Raw genomic sequence first — 26,094 nt, forward strand, 5'->3', positions numbered from 1 at the left:
AAATTCAGCATATCCCTCGAACTCAAAATATGGCACGTGAAGCTTGTACTTCAATCATGCATGAAGCGAGTGGAAGCACTGCCCCAACAAAGCCGCAAGCCACGAATGAGGGTGATCATTTGTAAGGAATGCAAAGGTTGTGGTCATCATGAAACTAAGTGTTTGGCATATTTGATACGAGTTTACTGACTTCGGAAGATCATCGTCCTCAAGGACATTGCTCAAAAGAAGGATGCCAGACCGCACACCCCTTGAAGAAATAGCATGGCGATTAGAAGAACTGGAAGAAGCTAAAGGTGATGTGCAAGCTCTCCAACAGTTGACATCTGTCATGGCATTCTTGTTTGCCTTGATGAACAACCTCATGCAGCGCCGTGTCTCTAACCCTCGCTTGTAAAGATGGATGCGATATCATGAGGGTTGGTCCTTTTAAGATTGTCTACAAGCTATTTTATGCTAAAGATTCTTCCCGTGTAGTATTTCACAATACACCAGTCACACCCTACCCTGCCTATGTGTGCTTTGTGGATGTATCTTCACCTGATTTTCAGTTCAAGCTACCTCTTTCCATTCTTCGACTCTCTCTTTTCCATTTTTCAAACATGGCTGACATTCGCGTGTTCTGTGGATGGGTTGAAGAAAATCCAAATGAGTATCTTGTGGCCTTCAAGCGCCATTGTGTTTCTCTCAAATTTCTTACTGAAGATAGTTTGCTGTTGATTTTTCCCACATTTCTAGAGGGTTTGGCTTAAGTGTGGTATTAGAAGCAGGCCGACAACATTCACCAAAGCTGGCCAAGGTTAACAGCAGCGATGATTGAGTATTTCAGCAAAGAAGAGGAGTCGGAGAATGTGTACCTGTAGGTGGCAAACTTGAAGCAGTCAGAAGGTGAGACGGTGCGTCGATATGTGGATCGAGCAACCGTGCTCCTGGACCATTTAATTGCCACGCATGAGGACAATGCCGGATTTCGAGCTGGAATGACTCAGCATGTGTTGGGCTACCTTGTAGCAGGAGCAAAGGACGAATTCCGCCTCAAGCTTAAATGGGAGAATCCATAAACTATGGTGCTAGCACATGAGATTGCTCAAAAGTTTGATAAAGTTCAGCCTGACCTCGCTTCAAAGAAGACGATTGTCCCTTTGCAACCCCCTCAATTCTTGCAACAACAACCTATGGGGTCTAACTCAGGGGCATACCCCCACCCCTCATCAGGGATGTATCCACTGCACGGAATGTCCCAATATTCCAAGGGTGAATCTTCTAAGTGAATCAGGCACCGAGGATTCTGACGTAGAGATCCTTGACCTTGGGAAAAGAAGTCGTACCACCTCGGACCCCTCTCAAAATCGTGGACTGGGCCACCCCAAGAAGAAGGTGTCCTTCTCAGAGCCCTCAGATGCTGAGATGGCAGACCTACCAATGGAGAAGACTAAAAGATCTCGTAGGAGTAAGTGGTCGCCCTTGGATTTTCCCATCGGCTTGGGGCAAGAGGACTATTCGGTCATTCAAGACCTTGCTCATCGGTCATTGAGCATCACGCTCCCTTAACTAATTGCATTAAGCCCTAAGGTGAGATGTGAGCTGCAGCAAGGGCTCTCAACGAGGAGGAGCAAGAAAAAGGGAAAGGTACGAGAGGCCTCTTCTATCTCTGAAGAAATTGATCGGCACCCACATACAGTAGATGTCATCATAGATAACTGATGTGTCAAAAGTGTGTGTGTTGATGGGGGAGCTGCATGTAATATCATGGTGCCTGAATCATGAAGAAATTGAATTTGAAATGCATAAGGCGTTCCTCCACTCGAATCAAGGTAGCGGATGGTCGATGACTCGCCACCCTGGGAGTCATTGAGGATTTGCCCATCACTATCAATGGGTTGACCACCACCATCAATTTCTATGTAGTGGACATCGAAGATACAGGCAAGAGTTACGCAGCCATACTCGGGAGACCATGGTTGAGAAAGAGTGATGCATTTAGCTATTGGAAGACATGACACATGTCTTTTGGTGCTTCTAAGGAGAAGATCCCGGTGCAACCAAGTGCCACTGAACCAGAAGAAGAAGAGGAGCAAGACAGTGATACTCTCTCATCCTCGGTGTCTGAATCAATGGAAGAATCAGGCAGGGGGGAGGAGTTCTTAGAGGAGGAAGTTTACATGATGGGGGTGTCTTTGACCCCGCCACCTACAAAAAAGGTAACAGCTAGTCCTCAACAGCTTGAATCTATGCTTTCCCTAGACCTCACTCCAAGTGAGAAAGACAAGTTCCTAGAAATGTTCAAAGATTTCCCTGACCTCTTCGCAACTAGCTACCGCCACCTTCGCCATGTGACTGCCATAGAGCACAAGATAGAGATGAAGCCTGATGCAAAGCCTGTGGCTCAGAAGTATCAGAGATTAGGGCCCCTACAGACCGATGCTTTGCACTCAGAGTTGCAGAAACTTGTAGAAGCTGAGTTTATTGTTCCGATTCACAATACTGAATGGGTTTCACCAATGGTAGTCACCCCAAAGAAAAACAACAAGTGGCGGGTCTGCATCGACTATAAGAAACTCAATGCAGCCACCAAGAGGGACCATCATCCTCTTCCCTTTCAAGACCTCATTCTTGAGAAGGTAAGTGGTCATGAGATGTATACTTTCTGTTATGGTTACTCTGGGTTTTATCAAATCAGAATTGCTGGCTGAGGATGTGCTGAAAACCACATTTGCCACACCTTGGGGGACATTTGCATTCAAAGTAATGCCATTTGGCCTCACGAATGCTCCTGCTACCTTTCAAAGATTTATGCAGATGGTGTTTGCTCCTTATTTGGGGGTTTTCTTGGAGGTGTTTTTAGATGATTTCTGTATATTCTCGACACGTAAGGAGCACGTCATGAAGGTTAGGTTGGCCTTCCAAAGGGTTAATGATGCGAATGGCAGCCTCAACCCTGATAAATGCACCATTGGAGCCACTCAAGGGAGGTTACTGGGACATATTCTCATCTGAGGGCGTCAAGCTTGACCCCGAGAAGGTAGAAGCTATCCTTAAGCTCTCCCCGCCAACAACCAAATGTCAGGTACGCTCATTTGTCAATCTAGCAGGATACTATCACCGCTTCATTGATCAATATGCTACCTTGATGCGACCCATGACTATGCTATTAAAAGATGGAGTTGATTTCTATTGGGATGAGGATTGTGATCATGGGTTTGTACAAATCAAGAGTGCTCTGGCTTTAGAACCCATTCTACGCAATCCTGATTGGTCAAAGACTTTCTATATCAATCCTGGGTTTGGTGAGCACACTCTGGCGGGTATTCTTCTCCAGCAAGGGGAGTATCAGTTCATGTATCCCGTTCGATTTGCTTCTCGACAATTGCTCGAAACTGAACGATGCTACTCTAAGGCTGACAAGCATGCTTTGTCTTTGGTGTTCTGCATTGAGAAATTTAAGCATTATGTTGCTAGAAAGTCCTTCATTATAATCTGTAGCAATGGTCTTGCAAAGCAGGCTCTTCAATCACCAAATCCCATGGGCCGGTTGGGCAAATGGTTGGCAGTTTTACAAGAATATGATTTTTCTTTCAAAATTGTAAAAGGGGGTTGTTCCAACTTGAAGAATGCTTTGATTGATTTAGAGGAGTGCCTCAATGTAACCCTTCTAGTGGCCATAGAAGTTGGGGATCCATGGTATGGTGGAATCTACAGGTTTCTGACCGCTTTCTCCTTTCCTCCAGAAAGTACTAGCTATGAGAGAAAGAAAATCCGTAGAGATAGTAGGTGCTACACTCTCTTTGATGGGGTGTTATACCGTCAAGGCCTTGATGGGGTACTAAGATGGGCCATTGATGCAAATGAAGTACCTAAGGTATTGAAGCATTATCATGATGGATTTTGTGGAGGCCACTATGCCGGCGACTATACAGCTAAGAAGATTTTACATGATGGGTACTATTGGCCGACCTTGTTCAAGGATGTCACTATGTATTGCAAAACTTGTGAACCATGCCAATTCTTTGGTAGGAAGGATTTGTGTCCTTGCCAACATCACCCAGTGATGTCCATCCATCCGTTTCAGAAGTGGGGAATAGATTTTGTTGGGCCCCTACCCATGACTGCTCGCAAAAAGAAGTATCTTTTGGTAGCCACTCAGTATGTCACTAAGTGGGCTGAAGCTATCGCCCTCCCCGCTGCAAATGGTAAGGCAATTTCAAATTTCATATTTGAACGTATCTGCACAAGGTTTGGGACACCCATGGAAATAGTATGTGACCATGGGAGTCCATTCTTAAATGAAGCAGTGGAGTTGCTCATGGATCGCATGGGTATTGATCACCACACTTCTAGCATCTATCATCCAGTGTCCATGGGACAAACGGAGCGGACCAATGGCCTCCTTTGTAAATCCATGGGAAAAATGGCCATAAGGAATAGGAGCCAGTGGGATCAGAAGGTCACTGAAGCTGTGTGGGCTTACAACATCACTCATAAAACATCTACAGGTCACACTCCTTTTGAGTTGGTGTACGGTACCAAGGGAGTTTTACCACTAGAGATAGAGATTCCGGCCTTGAGATTGGCACAAGAACAGAGGATGACAGAAGATGAACATGTAGAGGTTAGGTTGGTATAACTTGAGAAGTTAGATGAAACCTGATGCCTTGCACTACATCAAACAGAGATCTAAAAGAATCGACAAAAGACCCGCTTGGATGCTAAAATTCGCAAGGGATGGGAAAGACACTTTGCTGAGGAGGATGTTGTGCTATGCTTTGATAACAGATTGGACCACCAAATGGATAAGAAGTTCCTACCACTGTGGATTGGTCCATACAAAGTCATCAAGGAACGTAGCAATGGGTCTGTACAAGTTCAAGAGCTGCATGAGCCATATGGCAAGAAGGTGATCAACAAGCATTGTCTCAAGTCCTTCTTTGTGCATGATGGTCCCAGGCATGGAAATGTTGTGCATTCCCTGCCTGGGGTGGGAATTGTTATGGATAAATTTGACCAAAGTAAAAGGCATAAATATGTGTGTGTGCTTGTATGTGTGGCAATAGTATAATAAAATATGGTGTGCATAAGGCCCAGGGTTGAGGTGGTAGGGCATGACCATGTGCCACCCTTCCATGTAAGAGGACCCATAAGGTGTGTTGTACATAATCCATGGTAGTAATAATATAAAATGATAAGGTGGCATGGGTCCTCCATGCACCACCCCTTCACCTAGGCGGTCCCATGCCTACATTTAGTGAGACGTGGCCCAAGGACCATGGGAGAAGTAATATAAAATAGGTGGAGATGGATATTATATTGGATTATTCCCTCCATGTAGGATAGGCCCATGTGGGAGGGGGGTAGAAAGTCCAAGAATGCAAGTTAAATAATGGGAAAGTAGGATGAGGTGGCAAGATTCCTTGTGCCAACCCTCCACTTGTCCTCCTAGATGTTTGAACGTATTATAAAATTGGGAAGAGACCAAGGGAGTATCTTAGACTTGGGATATGGGAGTTGATGTATGTGGAAAAATGAGGCAAAGGGTTGTCATACACAATTGAGAGTGTGTAACCGCCTACCCACATGGGACACTCTTCCACACACACCATGTATGTGGGAGGATGCATTTATTGGGAGAGACCCCTCTCCAGGCTATAAAAGGAGGGGGCTATTCCTTGATGGGACACGCTCATTCTTGTAAAGCCACCTAGCTAGTACTTTGATTTCTCGCCCCCCATCCTTCCTTTCAAATAAAGCATGACTCTCTTCCCTTGATGTCTCCATCTCTATATTCCACCTCCCATCATGTACATGCTCCTCTTCCAGCTCTCCCTTCCCCCCTTGTGGCATAGTCCCTCTCTTCATTCCCACCCCTCTTACTCCTTTTTCCCCACCTATGTTAATGCTTCTTCCCTCATGTTCCCTTTTCCTCTATGGCCCTCGAGCATCGCCATCCCTTGCGTCTAGCATCATGCCTCGAATTCTTTTCTAGTTAATAGTGTTTGATGGTCATTAAACTTTGAAAATATCTTTTAATGATTAATGAGAAAATAATATGCTTTTACTCTACTTGTATGTATCCGATGGTAATGAAACTTTTAAAAGATATTTTAAATAATGATTAAGTACCTCATAATCACGAATTCCAATAAGGATGTGACATCATTTGTATAGTGGGACATGCACATTTTCTTATTTTTGACTACACATTGTGCACAATTGTCAAGAAATTGTGAATGGCCATACTTATACCATATATGTATGTATGGCATGGTCACATGAAGCTTTTTGAATACATTTAAATAAGTAATTCATTATACTAAAATGTTTTCATAAGGATAATACATAATGTATATGGGATAGTTTCTCATTTTCAACCATGGATGATGCATTATTGTTGAAAAACTATGCATCGATATGTTTATACCATACCTCTATATATACAATGGTCATGAATATTTGAAATTATATATTAAGTAAGGAAATTATACTCTTAAACATTCATAATGATCGTACATCATAGGTTGGACATGCACATTTTCTCCTTTTTGACCATGCATTTTGCACAACTGTCAAAAATTTGTGAATTGACGAGATTAGACCATACATGTATGTATGGTATGGTCATGGAAAGTTGTAGAGGCATTTAAATGAGTAATTAACTTATAATCATAATTTTTTATAAGGATCAAACATTAGTTGTATCATGGTCATGCACATTTTCTCAATTTTTAGCATGCACGATGTGTATCCAATGGTCATGAAAATTTGAACAAACATTTTTCTAAGTAAATTATATATTCTCATAAGTCTCATATTGATATACCAAAGTACTATGGTGGGGCATGTGCAATTGATCATTTTAGACCATGCACGGTGCATAAGTGCTAAAATGTAGTGCATTGGTATGCTTACCATAGGTGTATGCGTTCGATCGTCTTCAAAATTTGAGTGAGTAAGTTATATATACTTGAAATTTTTTGTAAAGTTTGGAAATCATTTTATTGGTGGAAGATGCACATTTTCACATTTTTGACCATGGATGGTGCATTACTACCAAAACATTGTGCTCAGTATGCTTATAACACACCTGTATGTGTCTAATAGTCATGAAACTTTAAAAGAAACTTAAAAACTAGTAATTATTTAATACTCTCAAAGTTTCATAAGCATGGAAAATCATTTGTTAACATGCAACACATTATGCACATTTTCACATTTTCAACAACACAATGCATGTCTAGAAATTGTGAATTGGCATGCCTATACCATACATGTATGTAAGGATGAAACTTTAAAAATACCTTTAAATTAGTATTTCCCTTATACCACAAAGTTTCGTAAGAATTGGACATCATTTGTATGGTCATATTTTCTCATTTTTGACACGGATGGTGCATAATTGCCAAAACATTGTGTGTCGGTATGCTCACACAATATGTGTATGTGTCTATGGTCGTGAAATAGTGAACTATTAATGATAAAGTAATTATAATCAAAAAAATTCATAAGGTGCATTGATATGCTTATATTGTACTTGTATGTGTCTGCTCATGGTCATGAAAATTTGAAAAAATATTGAAATAATTAAGGTACTTACAATCGCAAAGAGTCATAATGATTATACATCATTTGCATGGTGGGACATATAGTTTGTCTTATTTTCGAGCATGCATGGTGCATAAAAGTTAAAAAATTATGTTTATATTGTAAATGTATCTGTCCAATGATAACAAAGCTTTGAAAAGATGCTTGGATGAGTATTACCTATATAATTTAAAATATTGACAAGTTTTCAATATCATTTGTATGGTGGGACATGCATATTTTCTCATTTTTTACCATGGATGGTGCATTACTGCCAAAATATTGTGCATCAATATGCTTATACCATAACTTTATGTGTCAAATGGTAATGAAACTTTAAAAATACTTTTTTAGTGAGTAATTAACATATAAATACAAATATTAATAATGATTGGACATCATTTGTATGGTTGGACATGGACACATGATTACAAAGATTAATAATGATTGGACATCATCTGTAAGGTTGGACATGCACATTTTCTCATTTTCGACCACTCATTCTACATATGTCAAGAAATTGAGAATTGGAATGACTAAACCATACATCTATGTATGTCATGGTCATGAAAATTTGCAAAGATATTTTAATTATTAAGTTTCTTATAGTCCCAAAGTTTTAAGGATCAGAAACCATTTGAGATGCACATTTTCTCATTTTGACCATGGATGCCGCATAACTATCAAAACAATGTGTATCAATATGCTTATATCATACCTCTATGAATTCGATAGTCATGAAACTTTTGAAAGACCTTTAAATACATAATGGCCTTATACATCATTTGTATGGTGGGACATGCACATTTTCTCATTTTTCACTATGCATTGTGAACAATTTTCAAGAAATCATGAATCAGAATGCTTATACATGTATGTATGAAACGTTGAAAATAAATTTCAATGAGTAATTCACTTAATGATTGAACATCATTTTCATGGTGGGATGTGCTGATTGTCTCATTTTCAGGCATGCATGGTGCATAAGTTCGAAAAATTATGCATCGGTGTACTTATACTATAGGCATATGTCTTTGATGGTTACTAAACTTTGTAAAGAGTTTTGGATGATTAATTAATATACTTTGAAATTTTGATAAGGCTTGGACATAATTTCCAAGGAGGGACATGCACATTTTCTCATTTTCAACATGAATCATGGTGCGTTGTTTTGCCAAAAGACAAGTAATATGGTGAAGTATACTATACCTCATGTGTTTAATGGTCATTAAAATTTTTAGAGTTATTTCAATGAGAAATTCCCTTATAATTGCAAAGATTCATAATGATCAGGTGTCATTTATATGGTTGGACATGCACATGCACATTTTCTCATTTTCAACCACACATTTTACGCAACTGTAAAGAAATTGTGAATCTGCATGCCTATACCATACATGTATGCATGATATGGTCATTAAAGCTTTGCAAAGACCTTTCACTAAGTAATTCCCTTATACTTTCAAAGTTTCATAAGGACCATACACTATTTGTATGGTGGGACAAGCACATCTCATGATTTTCTAGCATGTATGGCACACGAGTGTTTCAAATGCACATTTGTAAATATGTACCATACATGAGTAAGCGCCATCAATGAACAAGATAAAAGACACCATGACAAAGGGTAGGAGGTAGTGTGACTAAGGGATCCTTCCAAGAGGGACACGAAAGTTGGTATTTAGCTTAGTATAAAAGGTTACTCTTGTGTAGAGTGTAGCTTGAGCACTGTTGTAATCTACTAGTTTGGCTCAATGTAATTGAAGGGAACCATTTGAGCTAATACCTCTATCAGCTAAGATTTCTATCGCTCTTGGCAAGCAGACTTGTTGATTGTAGGAGTGACTCATCATTGGGTGTATTGAGTTCGATCCCCATGATCAACGTCTGATGACCCTGCCTAATGGCCCGATGTTAAAAATTTGTTCTCTCTCTCTCTCTCTCTCTCTCTCTCTCTCTCTCTCTCTCCCCCTCTCTCTCTCAGTGTCATTTCCCTTGTCAATTGTTCACTTTTGCATACATTGCCCCAACATAGTCACCACCCTCTCTGCTCTAAGCTACTCTAATTCATTGAGGCAATTTAATTTGTGGATGTTCTTTTTGGCTACACTAAAAGTGCTAAGAGAGTGCTAAAAAGTGCTACAAGAGTGTTTCCTCTGCCATGGTGGTCTTGATTTGTAAGAATGTGCTAAAGATTGCTAACTAGTGCTACAAGCATGTTAAAAAGTGATAGGAGATTGTTTCCCCCACCAACTGATAAAAGCTAACAAAGTGTGGGAGATAGTTCCCCCACCAAAGTGGTTGATGAAAGCTAAAAAAGTATAGGAGAGTGCTAAATTAATAGTAACTAGTGCTAGAACAGCTAACAAGTGTAGAGAAGTACTGGAAAAGTGCTCAAAGGTTGCCATGATCCACATGAATCATGTTCACTTCCACCATGTGGTGTTTGCAAGTGCAAAACAAGTGCTAAAAAGTGCTATCCACTGGGATCTTGTTCATTGCCACCGTGGCGATGTTGACAAGTGTAGAAAAAGTGCTTTAAAAAGTGCTAATAAGAGCTAAAAAGAAGTGACACAAAGAGCTAAAAGAGCTAAAAGTTCTAATAAGTGCTAACTATTACTAAAAGAAGTGACACAAAGAACGAAAACTACTGACAGTGCTAACAAGTGCAAACACATGCTGACAAGTGCTAAAAGAAGTGTCGACAAGTGCTAACAAGTGACCACCTAAAAGAAGTGCTAAAAAAGTTCCCAAATTTCCTTAAAAGTGCTCTCCCAGTGCTCAAATAGTGTGAGAGAAGGTGAAAAGGGTGACAAAAGTTGGAAATAGTGAAATGTGTTAAAAAAAGTACTCAAAAAGTGCTCAAACCTTGATATGATAATGCTCTACATTTGGAATACATCCGAAATCCAAGTGACTACACTTAAATATATTGACCGTACTGATGTACATGGATGTTTGATCTCTTCCAAGGTATGCTGCTACATCTATGTTGCTTTGTTGTAGCTACTTTCACTTTTTCAGTACAAAGGTAAATGGCTCTAACACTAGGCTTGCATGAGTGTGATGTTAAGAGTGTCTAATTTGCAAGATTAGATTAGCATAGAGCCAGAATGGGACTGTTAGAACAATAGGAAATCAAGTTATTTGATATAGGCTTAGATTGTATCAAAGCATTCGAATAATACGAAACCAGGTTATTAGGACACGGATGTTAGAACATTGGCTTCGCATTCAAGACCATCTAATTCGCAGGCTTAGATTAGCATTGAGCCGGTGTCAAACTATTAGAAGAATAGGAAATCAAACTTAGAACTTTATCTTGACTTTTTTAGTTATAATGCCATTCAAAATCTACTTACAATTTTCAAATTTCTATATGGTTACAAATTTCAATTTGCTTATTGCATGATAGTAAACTGCAATTTAGGAATTCTCTAGATTTTCTTTCATGAGATGGGGAGGGTCAGTTTAGGGACAACCCCACTATTTTATGGTTTTAGACAAGATCGAAAAAGGACACCATGAGTATTAGTGAGCAATCCAAGACGAGTGGGATGAGGGATAAGCCTAATAATTCCTTACAAAGTCTACTATTCTAGGCAAAAAATGAGCATGAAGGTATTGTTTAAGTGAATGAAGTGGACACATTTTGTGGATTTATGTACTTGCAATTGCACATATACTTGGTTTGCTGAGCTCAAAGAAATTGTTTGATGATCAAACTCAAGTGTGATATACGTGCAATGTTCCTTCGAAGGCTCAAACTTAAGTTTGAGCCTAAAAAGAAATTAAATAACTTCTTGCATACTAAAATGATCAAGGTATTTATTTGAACTTATTTCGTTATTGATAAATAAATTTGCCATTTTTTAATCTAAAATAATTTAAATTTAGTTTATTTTTATTTTCTTAATGCTAAACAAATAATCAAATAATAGGGGTTTATTTTCACTTCCCTAGATTGCCACTAAGAAATAAGAGAATTGAAAATCATATCATGAATTATGTGGTGTTGATAAACACTATTTTGTAGAGCGTGTTCATGTGACGGTTGGATGGAAAAACCATGTCATGTTTTATGTAAGGGGATTATTAACTTGATTAGCTATGTTATTAACTTGCTTAACCTTCTGCCTCCCCTAGCTTGATTAACCTTTTGGTCCCCCCTACTCCTCCCCCTTGTGCAACCCCCTCTCCCTTATATCCTCCACTCTCACGCCACTCTCCCCGCTCATGCCTCCCACTCTCTCCCTCGGCTCAGCCCTCTTATCCCAAGTTGAAGAAAGAAATCTGATAAACTTTCATATATGAATAGGGATACCTTGGAATGCATACCATATCCATTGGTATACACAAGAGCAAACCATGCTTGCCAAATTTGTACTTGTAAAAGTATTACAAAATACAGAAAATATTAGCATTCTTGAATTAGAAAATGTAAGGAATCTTTACAATGGTGAACTTGCAAATAAAAAATTGTCTTAACATGGAATAAAGAGGCCTGGAAGATTATTAGAGTGCCCATGTGATGTGATAAGAAAGATTGTAAAGTTCTACATTGCCAAATGCTTGGATGTAAAAGGTCATGAATTAGATGTCCAAGGAGAACATTGGTGCGCAAAAGCTATTGCACTTTAGATAGAAACAAGTTCATTAAATGAGACAATGAATTGCTAGATACCAATGCATTGTGCTAAGTATAGCAACAAGTGTGCCTTCTTGTAGGTAGAGCCCATAGTAGTAGCGTAGCTTTAAATATCGATGGGAAATCCCAAATCAGGTATAAAGTCTAGATAGGGGGGGACTAATTTAATAGAAGGTTTTCTTAAGCTTGTTATGTTGTAATTATGGTAATAGGCTTATGTGTGTGAAGATTATAGCAAATGGGATGAATTAGCAAGGTTTTTTACATTTTGATGGTGAATGGAATGTAACGTTAGAAGGAAGAAAGATGTGACGTAAAAAAAGGTAAACAAGACAATGTTATTAAGCCACTTTTCCTAGATTGAAGGAAGTCATTTTGTCGTTTTCCATCTTGTAATCAGATTGTACGTTGGAATGCAAACGATATACATTGGTGCACCACAAAAGCAACTCATACTTGCCAAACTTGTTACTCATAGAACCATTACAAAATGCATATCAATATGGAATTTAGAATTTGTGTTTCTTCATAAGATGAGTGAATACTTGTTAGAGTGACAACGAAGATAAGATGTCTCAAGGAGAACACTAGTGGAAAGGGTTTAAACTTGAGATAGAAACAATGAGAACATCGGTGGAAAACTTTTGACAAAGATAATTTGAGTGAGGCCTTGAATGCTAGCTGTGCAGCTTAATTTGATGAGATGGCAAGGTGATAGATGCTAGTGCATTGTGCCAAGTAAGGCAACAAGAGTGCCTCCCATTATAGTAGGTTATGCTTGAATATAGCGCTTCATGGGAAATCCTTAATTGGGTAATGTGTCTTGATCTAATCCATTCAAATGTTTCACTAGATCTTCAATGTTGCTAAGTTGCAAGGCCCACAAGGCAATGGCTAGTCTTCCTTGCTTGAGAATACATGTGTAAATAAGCCCTACATTAATTACACAAGCAACATCGTGGAGCCATTGGATCCTTGGTCCCTTCTAGAGCCACATGTTTTAAGGAGGGCTTAGCATGACTATCCACATGTTTTTTCAATTTAAAAAATATGATTGTTTTAGCCACTACCTCTGTCTTAGGGAGGGCTTAGTATGACTTTCCACATGTTTTCTTTGTTTTAAAAAATATGACTATTTTAGGCTATCTTCAACATGGAGTTTTAAAGGCTAGGTCTCTCTCCTACACAATTCCAACTCTAAATAAATGAATGAGCCAAGTGGTAGTGCCTAGGATGTCTAGGAGCTCATAATCTCAAAAGAGCAATGCCAAAACAGGGAAATATAGTAGTTTTGAGAAAATAAGAAAGAAGGTTTTTTGGATGCTTAAAATATGGAAGTTGTGGGGTTTTCAAGCTATTATATCTTCGTACTTGGGGAAAATTTTCAAAGTTGATGGATGTTGATTAAAGGTCGAGAGATTTAAAGAAGGGGCAAGATTGGCAGAGTAATGATAGCTCAAGTGGTTGGACGTTTGCCCAGTTGAGTTGGTCCCCCACATTCTAAGGCTCTTTACACACTAAGAGGCAGCTATTTGAACCAATCGGAGGTGAGTTTTAATGAGGGGTGCGCATCGCATTACACACACACATCGCCCATGACCAAACCTTCCAATCCTCCATGGACTCCACGTCCTGCCCTCTCCAAGCCCTTCTGTGGGGGGCCAAGCTTGGCTCCCCCACAATGGGCACCCTTCAAACCTGACCTCTCCAAGCCCTTTTGTGGGGGGCCAAGCTTGGCTCCCCCACAATGGACACCCTTCAAATCTGCCAATCACTAGGTGTGTTCTAATTGAAAACCATCGTTGCATGGTTGTTGGGAAGGGGGCGCCCATGGTGGGCACTCAAAATTTTAAAAACCCATGATGGGCAGCTAGTGTATAATGGGATGCATCCAGTCTAGACTACCGAGGACTCTTTTAGGGTGCCCACACATTGGGTTGTACTTGGGCACCCTTTGGCGGTGTGTAAACAACCTAAAGCGGATTCACACCACCTGTCACAATGGTGCGAAGGTTCGATGTTTTACGTGGCCCAATAAGAGAGATGGGCTCAGATGGTGAAACAAAAGGATTGTGTCCACCACATGAAGGCTACCCATCGAGTGGGCGAGCTACATTTTTTTTTGCCACGAGTTGCTCTGAGTGGTGATAGACACACAATACCACAAGACCAATCATACATTGATGTAAAAAAGAGGTAGCCTTTTTATAAAAAATTCCGTCAAGTGGTGTGAATCAACACACCCAGTAGCCCTTCTCCTTTTTTGCTTTCCTCCGCTATGGTCGGGTGGGTGGTGTGAACTAGGCCTAATCCCTTGAGATGCCTTTCAGGGTAGGCCACAGGCGGTCGTGCTTTATAGGTAGGTGTGTGGGTTGGGAAAGCAAAGAAAAATGAGTGCACGTGCGGTTGGGGGCGATGTAAATCTATTCACGCACCTTAATTGAGGGGGCGCATAAATGCCCCCTCGATGCTCTCTTTCGTACCTCAAGATCCAGGGCTGCCAATTGCAGCACCGATGTGCCACTCTTGGGTGACTGGCAACTTGTGAGGCATTTGAATGAAAGAAATGAAACAGGGAGGTTTTCTGGAGCTGGCAAGGTGTGTGTGTGCGCGCATGTGCACAGGGGGAGGATTGTAGAGCAATAGTGGGTCAATGGTCAGAAATCGTGAGAACATATGTTTCTGTTTATTAAAGACCTTTTGAAGTCGCTCAAGAGTGTCATGAGGGTAGGGCCAAGGTGTGCTGTAACCCATGAGTACGTGCGTGTGTGCGCATGTCCATGATGGATCAAGGGGTATGGCCCCAAAAAAAAAACAAGTTGAATTTCCATTCATTACGCCCGCCTAGAAGTGAAACAAATACCCGTCAGAATGTTATCCTATGTACTCACAGCATTTGTCTGCACGAAACAGAGGTGATACCGCTTCAACTATGCCACGTGTACATGGAACCGAAATGTAGTTTAAACATGGAGATAGAAGTTGGTGTTCAGCACCCACCTGAATGTAAGCAGAGGAATAATTTTTGGGATCGAGCACTGTGAGAGAGTATGACTCATCTACTCCGAAGCACAGCTGTTGACAATATCGCATAGCATAGAGTTTGGAAACGAATATTCACAACAACATGGTAAGAAACTTGGGAGAGTAGACACACAGAATTTAGGTTCCCCATGAGGAAATAGATCCACGAGCTCACGTGGCTAGCATAACTGGAGGAACTTGATTGAGAATTCAGGAGCAAAGATTGAAATTGGAGGGAATTTGAGGGCAGAACCGCATTAGATGGATGGAAATTGTTAGAGCATTGATCTCGATTGAAGTCGAGAGGAGCAAGATCGAAGCAGATGGATTGATGATTTTGAAGCATTGATCCTCGATGGAAGCCGAGGGGAGCTGGACCGATTAATGACTTTGAAGCATTGAATATGTCAATCAAAGCAGAGACGAGCAGGATCGGAGGAGATTGATTCATGATTTCGATGCATAGAGCAAACCGTCATGGAAGGATTCCTAACAAGTGAAGCACTTTCGGCCACCATAAGACACCAATTTTGAAAAACAGGTTGAGTTTGCCCTTCCTTCTATCATTTGCCGTTCGTGAGTCAAGCTTAAACTTGCTCGGAGATGTCTTATTGGGAAGATGAGCTCGATATCAACGACTCTGACATCCTTGGAGTGCTCAAACGGAAAAAGACCTCGCAACGTCCATCAACGGGCTCTCAACCACGCCCGAAACCCTTTGCAAAGAAGGTGCAGAAGACGAATGGGCACCATAGCTAGGAAGCTAGCAAAGCTTAGCAAGCTTGGAGAAAAAGATGAAAGTGCAAAAGATGAATGGACGCCATAGCTAGGAAGCTAGCAAGGTAGCAAGCTCGGAAAGCCAACGAGCTTTGGAGAAAACCTAAAGAATTAGCAACGCAAAGAAGATGAACTACCTCACATGCCACTTAACTCGACGAGATTAAATGGTGGTGTTAACTACGTGCTCAGCATTCCGCACAAGGAGGAGGAATCATCGGGGAAGACAACACTTACAACCACATGTACCAATCCTTATCTGACAGAATATGGGTAAATAAAAAATAATACCAATTCCATTTTTCACTTTTCAAACACATGAATCATTACTAAGACCTTCCCCAAAGGTTGGAGGGAAAGTGCCTTGGGAGCACTTTCCTGGGAGGGAAGCCCAGGGAAAGCGGTGAGCGGCTAGTAGGCCGCGAGGCGCATTTCTCGATGGCTTCTCGACCGGGAAAAGTGTGACCAAGGCACTTTTCCGGCCATTGAGGGCTCTAGGGAGGGGGGGGGACCGGTAGTAAATTAGAGTTTTACGAGGCTTTTACTGCGCCGCCATTGGGATTGTTGTTGCCACATGGTGGATTGCTCTGCTGTTAGAGTTGGGAGGTTGATGTGGCGGAGCGCAAGTGAAGTAGACTTCTGTGTGATTGTTTCCGGTCAGACTGTGATGGTGGTGGCGTGGCCACATTGCGGGGTACCTTGTGTGAGTTTGCTCTGCGCAACTGTGTGAGACTGTTCTGAGCAATCAAAGATGTGATCAGATAGAGGAGGCAGAGTGCGAGTGACGTGGCAAGGCGGTGCCCACCAGAATTTCATCTCGGGTCATTTTTCGTGCCAAATGTCGAACAGCAATTTTGTCCTGGGTCGTTTTTATGTTTCGGTCAAGGTTGAGTTTTCAGGTTCATGTCACCTTGATGTGGATCTAGAGGGGACGGTGGAGATTTCTCTTCAACCGAAATAGGGAGAGAGAGGAAGAGTAAAAGTTTGACTTACGATGGGGGTAAGAAGCTAAAAAAGGGCGAAAAGAGATAATATAAAGAGAGAGCGTCAAGCATTGGTAAAGAATCTTTTTCATAGAAGTGCAAGCTTCGTGGCTATGGCTATGGCTATGCCTCTCATCCCCCAATTTCTTGTCATTTTTTCTTCCTAGCTCCATCCATCTCCCCCCCCATGGCTTCCGATCTATCCCACGAGCAGCTCGCCCAGGCCTGCATTGCCAAGGAATGGTCCAAAGCTATCAAAATCCTCTCCTCGTTGCTCTCGCACAAGCCCGACTCCGTTGAGCTCCTCTGGTACTTTCCCTTCTCTCTTTCTCTCCCGCGATCGCCGTGAATTCTTCGCCCCTTTTGCCTTACGCTCGAAGTGGGTTCGAATTCGTGCGCTTTGCGGGAAATTCGGACGGTCGGACGCTCAGCTAGCTGTCCGTTTACGCATTTGCCTCAATAGGAATCTGAAACTCCAATTGCTTGTTGCATTTGTTTTGAATCTGCCTGTGAGAGAGAGAGAGAGACGTCCAAAAGGATACGCTATGACCGAATGTCAATTGAGGTGGAAACATTCAGTTAGAATAGGTCGACTACATAATAGAAAAGTGAACGAAAACTAGAACCCGAGGACACTTATTCGTCTCTGTGCCTTAGAGGGCCAGTTCGAAAAAACTTTGATCCCGTAATACATGTTCGAAAATGTAAAACTCACGTCATGTTTTGTGAGCGCACGATAGTACGATCTCAGTTGTATCGGTACAGTTTTTAAAGAAGCCTAGAGAGCATATCGTGCTTTGCTATGGAGGATTGAGTGGTAGACCTAAATAAATAAAAGCCTAACTTCAAACATTGCCCTCCCCCCCCCAACCCCCTTCTCTCTCTCTCTCTCTCGATCTCGATGGATCGATCGATATGTGTTGTGTGTGTGAGATTTCATTTAAAAAATAAGTGTGTGTGTGTGTGCGTGCACGCATGTGTGCACCTGAGTGCACTCGTGTGTGCATGCACCTGCACGATATTGTATCGTACCCATTTCTTTTGTGTATGCTTTTGAAAGAAAATCACTGAAACTTACATCGCTAGTTAGTTTAAATATTCAACATCTGTTTGTGCTTGTGAATGTCATGTTGATCAATTGCAGCAACCGTGCGTTTTGCCATAATAAGCTGGAGCTTCACAAGCATGCGATAAAGGATTGCGACAAAGCACTGCGGCATAATTCTGCAGCTTTTCAAGCTTACATACACAAAGGTAAGCTTTCGAGCTGCCAACGGGTCATTTTTTAAACTGCATTTCTGGATTTTGGGAGCGGTGATAGCTTTTAACTTGCCTTTAGAGGGAGTATCTATTTGAGCCATTCTTGTTCATGGATTAGAACGGTGTTGTTTTAGACGCAGATAGATTATGTTACTCTCCAGAATTGATATTTCCAGCGTATGTACTGTATTTTCCAAAAGGGTATGTGTCTTTCTCATTAAAACAAGAACTAGTCTTCATTGTTGACTACCAGCAATTGTTGAAGGCTTCCCTAGTTGGGACGTGATAGCTGGTGCTCCTTTGTTGACAGCAACGGAGGCTAGACGATAGACGATACATGAGGCAACCTGCCTCCTACAAGCGGTACAGGTGGTATGCATGCCATTTACCCAGCCCATTGCTGCACAAACTAGGGCACTGCAGCTACAACAATTACTACATTGCTGCCACGAGACCAAGTCAGTGAGGCGGACTGCTGTGCCTGAGCTAGTTGGCAGGGAGCCACAGTCGCGGCCCCCAAATAAACACTACTTGCACATTTGCAAAATTTTTCTCCCTTTTACATTCATCATCATAGACGTGACTTGCGAACTTCGGCTTTGCACTCCCCTTCCTTGCATGCTGTAAATTGCAGTCCTGGATGGTTGCATGCAAATTTTGCAGATTTTGTGCTCCTCGGTACTTTATTTGGATAGCTCTCTTTACATGTGGCCTTTATATGGTGGCACCCAAGTCTCAGAGTTCGACAATCGGCACTGCAAGTCATTTTCTTCTTTCGATTGACACAAGGCAGAAAGGTTAAGGGCCAAAAGCTAGTCAGGGCTAGTTAGAGATGCCTGAGGTTCGGTACAAGAAGACCACCCTTGCCTAGAGCATGCAAGTCCCTCTAGTGACGATAGACTGCCTCTTGTAGCAATGGAGGTTGAGTCCTTTTGTACATTCTGCATTCATTGCAGTGTTCTAGTAGATCAACTGAGCACATGTTGAGGCACTTGACCAGATCAATTATATTGCAAAGAGATGATTTTCCCATGTTGGTGCGAATGGGACACCAAACTCACCCCACCACATGAACACCAGAGGGCCTTGCAGCAGGCTTCTGCAGTGTTCATGGCAGGGAAGAGGCTTTTAACAGGCTCAGATCTGCCCTGGATCTGGTCTGGTAACCCACAGCCGAGGCCAGTTAGTGAAATGGCAGTTACAGACCGGTCTGTAAAATGGCATTTACAGAAGTCTTCAGTTCTGTGAGCATCTACAGCAAGCATATTCCTGAGTGTAAAGAAGTAAAGGGGAAGGTGTTTTGCCTCTCTCCACTCCTCTGCTTCAAGAAGCCTCCCAGCCTCACCAATACATGTAACAGTCTTTTGATATCAATAGAACAAATATACGGGCAGTAGCATTAGTGAGTCTTTGCCATCATCACTCAAATGCATGCTACAGGTGTTTCAGTTCAGTATAGATCATTTCACACTTCCGCTTAGAGAGGGTCCTATGGGCTAGTGAGAGAGTAGGTTAGCTCATGTCCCAGTTACACTGGTACAAAGCCTCCAAATTATTTTCTGAGCTTGTGAGATTCAAGTTAGGGAGGGCCATCCAATGTATAGTAATGACACGCTCTGGCAAGTCGACCATGAGCAACAAGATACCTTCCAACTCTAGCTAGCACGATGAGGCCGTATCAACTGGATCCCATCTAGAAGCATCCATTTCAGGGCAGCAGGATGGTTCTGGAGTAGTTTTCAGATCCTCATCTGCAAGAGTTTTGAGATTTGCGCCTTTTCAAAGGTGACATGCGGCAGAACCAGATTGTGAGCCTGCAATGAAATATTGCATAGGGCTAACATTCAGCGTCATGAACTTTTGTGCAAATTTTCTGATTCATTGAACAAAAATCTCTTCACATTACCTTACTTTCATGGGTTCTGACAACTATGAAACAAAGGCAGCCCTGAATGTAAGACTGCAGTAAGCTCAATTTTTAAGTTTTGAAGCCAACTATGAGGACACAGCACTAAATTTTGTGGGATTCCGAATTCCGACATGACACATGGCAACTGGCTATTGGTGTCACTACCTAATGTAGGTAATTCACTCTGCCACATGGCACCTCTAGAGTTACCTGTACTGGAACGTTGTAAACTCCACCAATACCATCCAATCCTTACAACCCAAAGAATGCAATGGGAAGAGAGAGCACGATTTGTCATTTGCGATGAAACACTTACCACCAGTTTGGAAAGTGATTTGATTAGGATGAAATGATGAAATGGAACTGATGATTATGGGTAGAGCAAGAGAGCACTTGTAGATGAGAATGCCCTGTAATCAAAGTGAAGCCATGTTGGATAGCCACGTGAAGCTGGAGGTTGGCCATTGTTGCATAGAAGGAAGCTGCAAGCGGGATGTGTGAAGGTTCTCTAGACTTTGTCATGTTGAAGACGCTTGCCTGCTTGTGGTTCGGGTGTCATTTGTGTGCTGTTAGGACACTAGTAAAAGTCACCTTGAGGGTTGGAAGCTGAGTCACCTCAAAATCACAGCTCTGCTCATCTAATGCTGGTTTCCCCACCCCCTTCTGGGGGAGTCTCGGCTAGGATACATGTGGTTCCTCCTCTGTGCATCGTCCAATCTCCAACATAGAATCTGTAAAGGCGCTCAAGTAGGCCATCGTGCCACCTTTAGCCGAAAGAGTAGTGGAGGCTGCCAAGAAGTTTGGAGAACTCTACCTCCCACCACGGATCTCTATCATCGATCTCTAAGAGAAATTGCTCCAATGTACTACGCTCTAATGGAGGCATTGCTGAGAGAGAGGCTCCTCCATGCTTGCCCTCCTTGAACCATAGATTGTTGATGTGCTGGTGTGTAAACATTTAGGACCCCAAGCTTGGACTTCCCCCTTCGACAAGCCTGTGCTTAAACATTTAGGAACCCAATCTTGGACTCCGGTAATAAACCTCAATGGCCAGGGTTTGGGAAACTGAGATGCATGCCCCCCCCACTCCGACTGGCTGCTGGGGACCAAATGTCTAGCTCTTCCCCCTAGGAAGAGGTGGTGCCATCGTATAATCTCCAAGGCTGAGGATATGTGCTCCTGCCTCAGAAGGACGTCCATGAAACGACCCACCAAAGCTTGCTACAACTTCTGGCGAAGAATAAGCTGCTGCCTCTGTTGACCGTGCCTGATCATGTCGGTCGTGCATGTTCCAACTCACCATGGTCCAGCTCATGGGAAGGGGGGGTGTGTGGAAAACAAGGCCCTCTTATGCGTGGAAGCCTGTGTGCCGATGGTGGACTTCTGTGACTTGAATGGTGGCTTGCATGGAGAGTAATCCTTATCCGTATCCATGTGATGGTGTGTCGGTGGATGGAAGACAAGGGGAGGCACACCAAAATGGAGGGAGATGGAGAAAGGAAGTGGGGGAGGTGGAAGAGCGTGCGGGAGGGGCATAGGTGGAGGCAGGAGGGGATAGAGGAGGCATAGGCCTAGAGGCTGAGGGCGGGAGAGGGGCAAACTGAGCCGGAGGTATGAGGGGGGAGCTGCAGCACGAGCATGAGCAGGGAGAGGCCTTGGTCAACCAGCAGTTCACTCATCCTCAATCTTGGGCATGATACAATCTTGGGCATGATACTGCTTAAGGAATTCAACTACTCACTAAAGGACATTGATGATGTGGAAAGGTGAGAATGTCTAAGACGGATGTCATATTCTCATTCATGAACATGTGAGAGCCTTCACGTATTGGTTCTTTTTATATTGCTCCCATGTCCTTCAGTCATATGATTTAAAATGCTGAAATCTTGAACTCTGAAGATGAGAACTGATGTGAAGTCCCGTAGCCTAACATAGAACTAAATTTCATCACATTGTTCATCTAGGCCTTCGCTTCTTTGAAGAAAAGAATTTCCAATTTGTATTATAGCAGGGTCAACATATTGGCTTTTTTAATCAAAATAATTGCCAAGATGTTTGTCTCAAACATCTATTAAATAGTTTGTGTTTCGTATAGTCTTCACAAGCATTTGTAGCTTGAATGAATTGGATGTGGACTACTTTTTGATTAGCTTTGTCCTTTAGTGTTAGCCTTTGTCATGGCTGAATCTGCCCTTCACCTCCGGAGTGCGGACAGAAACTCAGTACGAAGACCTTTGTATACAAGGATGCCCAAAGTATGTGCGAGTGTTCATTCAGAACTGTGCATGAAATTCTCACTTCACACGGCTCCTAGTTCGTAAGAGATTTCTAAGCTCCCAGAACCTTCTCCGTGTATGTCTCAAATCCACTTCTTCCTTCAAAGTTACCAGCCGAAACGGAAACGGAAGAAACGGAGTTTCTGGGCCTCGCCGAAATGGAAACGGAAGAAACGGCAATATGATACAATTTATGTATAAAAATTTATTTTTTATACATAATATGATTATCAATAGAGTGCAAATCATACATAATACAAATTACAATTATCTATACTTGAAGCTTCAGCCTTCAAGCATCAATGCATCATTCATGCCTCTATGATTCTAAAGTCTTGAATGATGCTTCAATAATCTGAAATCAACATGTATCATGAGTCATGACTAACAAGTTTGGCATTACAACTTACTAGAATCTGAAATTTAGAAGTTTGAAGTACTTTAAAGTTTAAACTTAGCACACAAGTTGAAACTTGAAACTTGAAAGTATCCAATGTCGAGACTCCATAGATGATCATGATTCATGATCCACAAATTTCATGATCATGACTCATGAGTCATGCAAGACTCAAAATAAAAGCACCCATGGATGATATAAAAAAAAGCAGCAGGATTACTGATCATGCAAGACTCAAAATAAAAGCATCCATGGATCATATAAAAAAAAGTAGCGGCGAAATCACGTCTTTTAGGGTTTAGGGCAAATCAGGTTTTACGAAACGGCGTTTCTTGACGAAACGCCGTTTCCGTTTCCGGCCACGAAACGGCCGTTTCGTGCAACTATGATTCAATATGAGCAATAATTGGTAGCTTCTCGAGAAATCCCCTATCAATGAATATTTTTTAAATGGTGGTTACCAACATGGACATCTAATTCCATCGAACGTGATTGGCGGGAAACCACCAGATTATACCGTATTGCACTGTAGGTATTTATTAGCATCCATGGCTGAATGGTTAAGGCACCCAACTTATAATTGGGCAATTCGTAGGTTTGACTCCTGTTGGATGCAGAGAAACGGGGGGTCGTATTTGAGTGGCAGCGTGAGTAACCGAAACTTGTAAGGTGTGGATTTGTATGTGTCAGAGCATATGTTTATACTATGGCCTACACCCATAGTTGGCCATTGATGACGTCGGTGGGGATGTCATAGTAGCTAGTCCCTGCTATGGGTGATGGAGTTTATGGTTTTCAACCTCATGAGTGGTTATCATGAGATCGAAACTACACTATGCGTTGTGTTTTTAGAGGATGATTTTGTCCATGTTCCTGGATTCATCTAGAGATATGTTTTCTCTCAAACATCTCAAACATCTGTTAAATAGTTTTTGTTCTGATTTATTTCACTACATGCTTGTTGGAGCTAGGAAGAGGATAAAATAGCAGCTATTATTATTTGAGGAATGGTACATGGGGCTCAGTAAATCTTTTTGGATAATTTGTTATGAACTCTCAATGATGTTTCTTTTTGGTTGATGTACATAATACAATCCCTTCACTACGTTGCATTTTGTAACGAGTCCTGCAGTCAACTTGCATTATTTGTTGATAAATGGTCAGAATAAAATCCAGTCAATGCGGTTGGGGCATATGAAAATCCTTATCATGCTGAATTCTAAATTGTCACCTCAGTGTTTGTCAAATGGAAGTCAGTCAGGAGGGCCGACGGACTACTCCTCCAGACAGTAGACAGCGATCTATCACGGGCTTCTTGCCTACACTGCCTAGTCTGTCATCGGGCATACCTTGACGTTTCATGCCATGTGTGTGCTGCATTGTATTGTATTGTATTGGATCAGATTGCATCTGTTATGATGATGATGATGCCAGGGAGGACTATGACTATGGTGACATGTATGATGATGGCATTGACTATGCCTACACAGTTTTCTAGTATGGGTTAGGATGCTCGCGTAGTAGCTCCACCCTTTTGCTCATTGTATCAGGTTTTTCTATTAGTCTCATAGACCCATTGGTTTTTAGTAGACTTGAATAAACTTTCTTTCTGGTTTGCTGAGGTATTGCTATGAAGGTCAGTCACCTGTAGCCTCGCGTTGTTCTGGATGGCCAATCAAAGTGGAGTTACTATCAAGATTGTGAGGATTTCAAATTCTTTAGATACAATAAATGTAGTTTTCCTCTATAGCCGACATTACTTTTGCCTCTATGTTTGACATAGCTCTTGCCTAGACTTATCATGGTTCTATGCGGGTTTGCTTTAAGCTAGGTTAGTTTGAAGCCAATCTATTGGTGCTTTACTCTGTTTTTTAGTTTCTTTTTCCCACTTCCAGGGTCTCGACTGGTGCGATAACATGAAGAAATATGAACATTATTTCTTCCCTCTGTTTCTACAGGTCATGCTTTGGTTGGATTAGGGAAACCCGAAGATGCATTGCAGGTATGGAAGCAAGGTTACGAGGCTGCGATCAACCATCCTGGGAATATAGAGCTATTATTGGAGTTGCATACACAGATGATGAAGATACAAAAGGAAAGCCCAAGCGTGAATGAAAGAATTGAAGAAGCTGTCACTTGTACACCTGTATCTGCGACAATGCCCTGTTCACCTCCCAAGACGCCTCCAAGGCAATCTATGCAAGTAGATGACCAGTTGAAAGGTCCAAAGAGGGAAGATGACCACATAACTTCTAAGCCAAAAATTACATCTCGGCTGATAAGTCTGGATTTGAGACTGTCCAGAGGCATTGGGATGGTTAGTCCCTCGTCATATGCATTCGTGGTAGTATATTCATTCGTGAACATTAGGCTAGAAAATTGACCTGAAGGGTTGGCTAGTGATTTTTCCTTGCACTGATGGACATGCTATGCCGATTGAACCCAGGTTGTAAAAGGAGCTAAGAAAATCAGATGTATGTCTGTAATAAGTTTTTTGTACAATAACTTAAACTGGATTTTGATTTTCTAATGCAGGTCAACAATGGAAAGTATCAACAGGCTGTTGGCATATTTGACCAGGTTTGTGCAATTTGATCACACTATAAGTGCTGGTCTCACTGGTTTCACTGTTCACATGAATTAAGAGATGTATGAATTAAGATCTCTTTCCATCTAATTGCTCTGTTTCAGAAAATCATTTCTCAGAAACCGTCGATTTGCAATTGGAATCAATTGCAAAGTGATTCTAATTTTCAATACAAAATTCCCATGAACAAATAAAAGGCAGGGCTGCTGCGAGAGAGGGACGCAGAGAGGGAGAGATGCCGTCAGCAGAGAGAGAGAGAGAGAGAGAGAGAGAGAGAGAGAGAGAGAGAGACCGCAGGAGAGGGAGCAAGTGAGAGAGAGAGAGAGAGAGAGAGAGAGAGGAGGTCGAACGACAACAAAGAGGAAGGGAGGGCAAGGGAGCAGGAAACCGATTTATAGAAAGAAAGAAAGAAAGATATATTAACGTCCACGGGAGACCTCGTGGGCCTATGGGATAAAGTGCACAGAAAAGCGAACTCATACAAGCCTCAATGGGCTGAAGCAAAGGGTACGCTAGGACCCTTGCTGAGTACTAATCTATGCTAACATAATCATAATCATAATCATAATCATAATCATAATTATATCATATCAATCAATCTATCCAGGCATTGGGACAAAACCGAAGGCTGGTACAGTGATGGCTCTCTGGTGGGCTG

General features: G+C 41.8%; 1 protein-coding gene across 1 annotated transcript in view; it reads left to right on the forward strand.

Moving 5' to 3' along the window:
- Positions 1-17,109: 17,109 nt before the first annotated feature.
- The window catches only part of SRFR1 (Tetratricopeptide repeat (TPR)-like superfamily protein), a 79,867-nt gene continuing 70,882 nt past the window's right edge, over positions 17,110-26,094 (forward strand). Inside the window, exons 1-4 of the mRNA XM_087380231.1 lie at positions 17,110-17,316; positions 18,152-18,261; positions 24,808-25,166; positions 25,385-25,429. Coding sequence (XP_087236357.1) covers positions 17,195-17,316; positions 18,152-18,261; positions 24,808-25,166; positions 25,385-25,429 — 636 coding nt within the window. The 5' untranslated portion in view covers positions 17,110-17,194. The remainder of the gene's footprint in view (positions 17,317-18,151; positions 18,262-24,807; positions 25,167-25,384; positions 25,430-26,094) is intronic.

Source organism: Dipteris shenzhenensis, chromosome 10 (genome assembly GCF_047967505.1).
Source record: "Dipteris shenzhenensis isolate YYH24624 ecotype China chromosome 10, Dip_SZ_1.0, whole genome shotgun sequence".
In the NCBI taxonomy this organism is placed as follows: Eukaryota; Viridiplantae; Streptophyta; class Polypodiopsida; order Gleicheniales; family Dipteridaceae; genus Dipteris; species Dipteris shenzhenensis.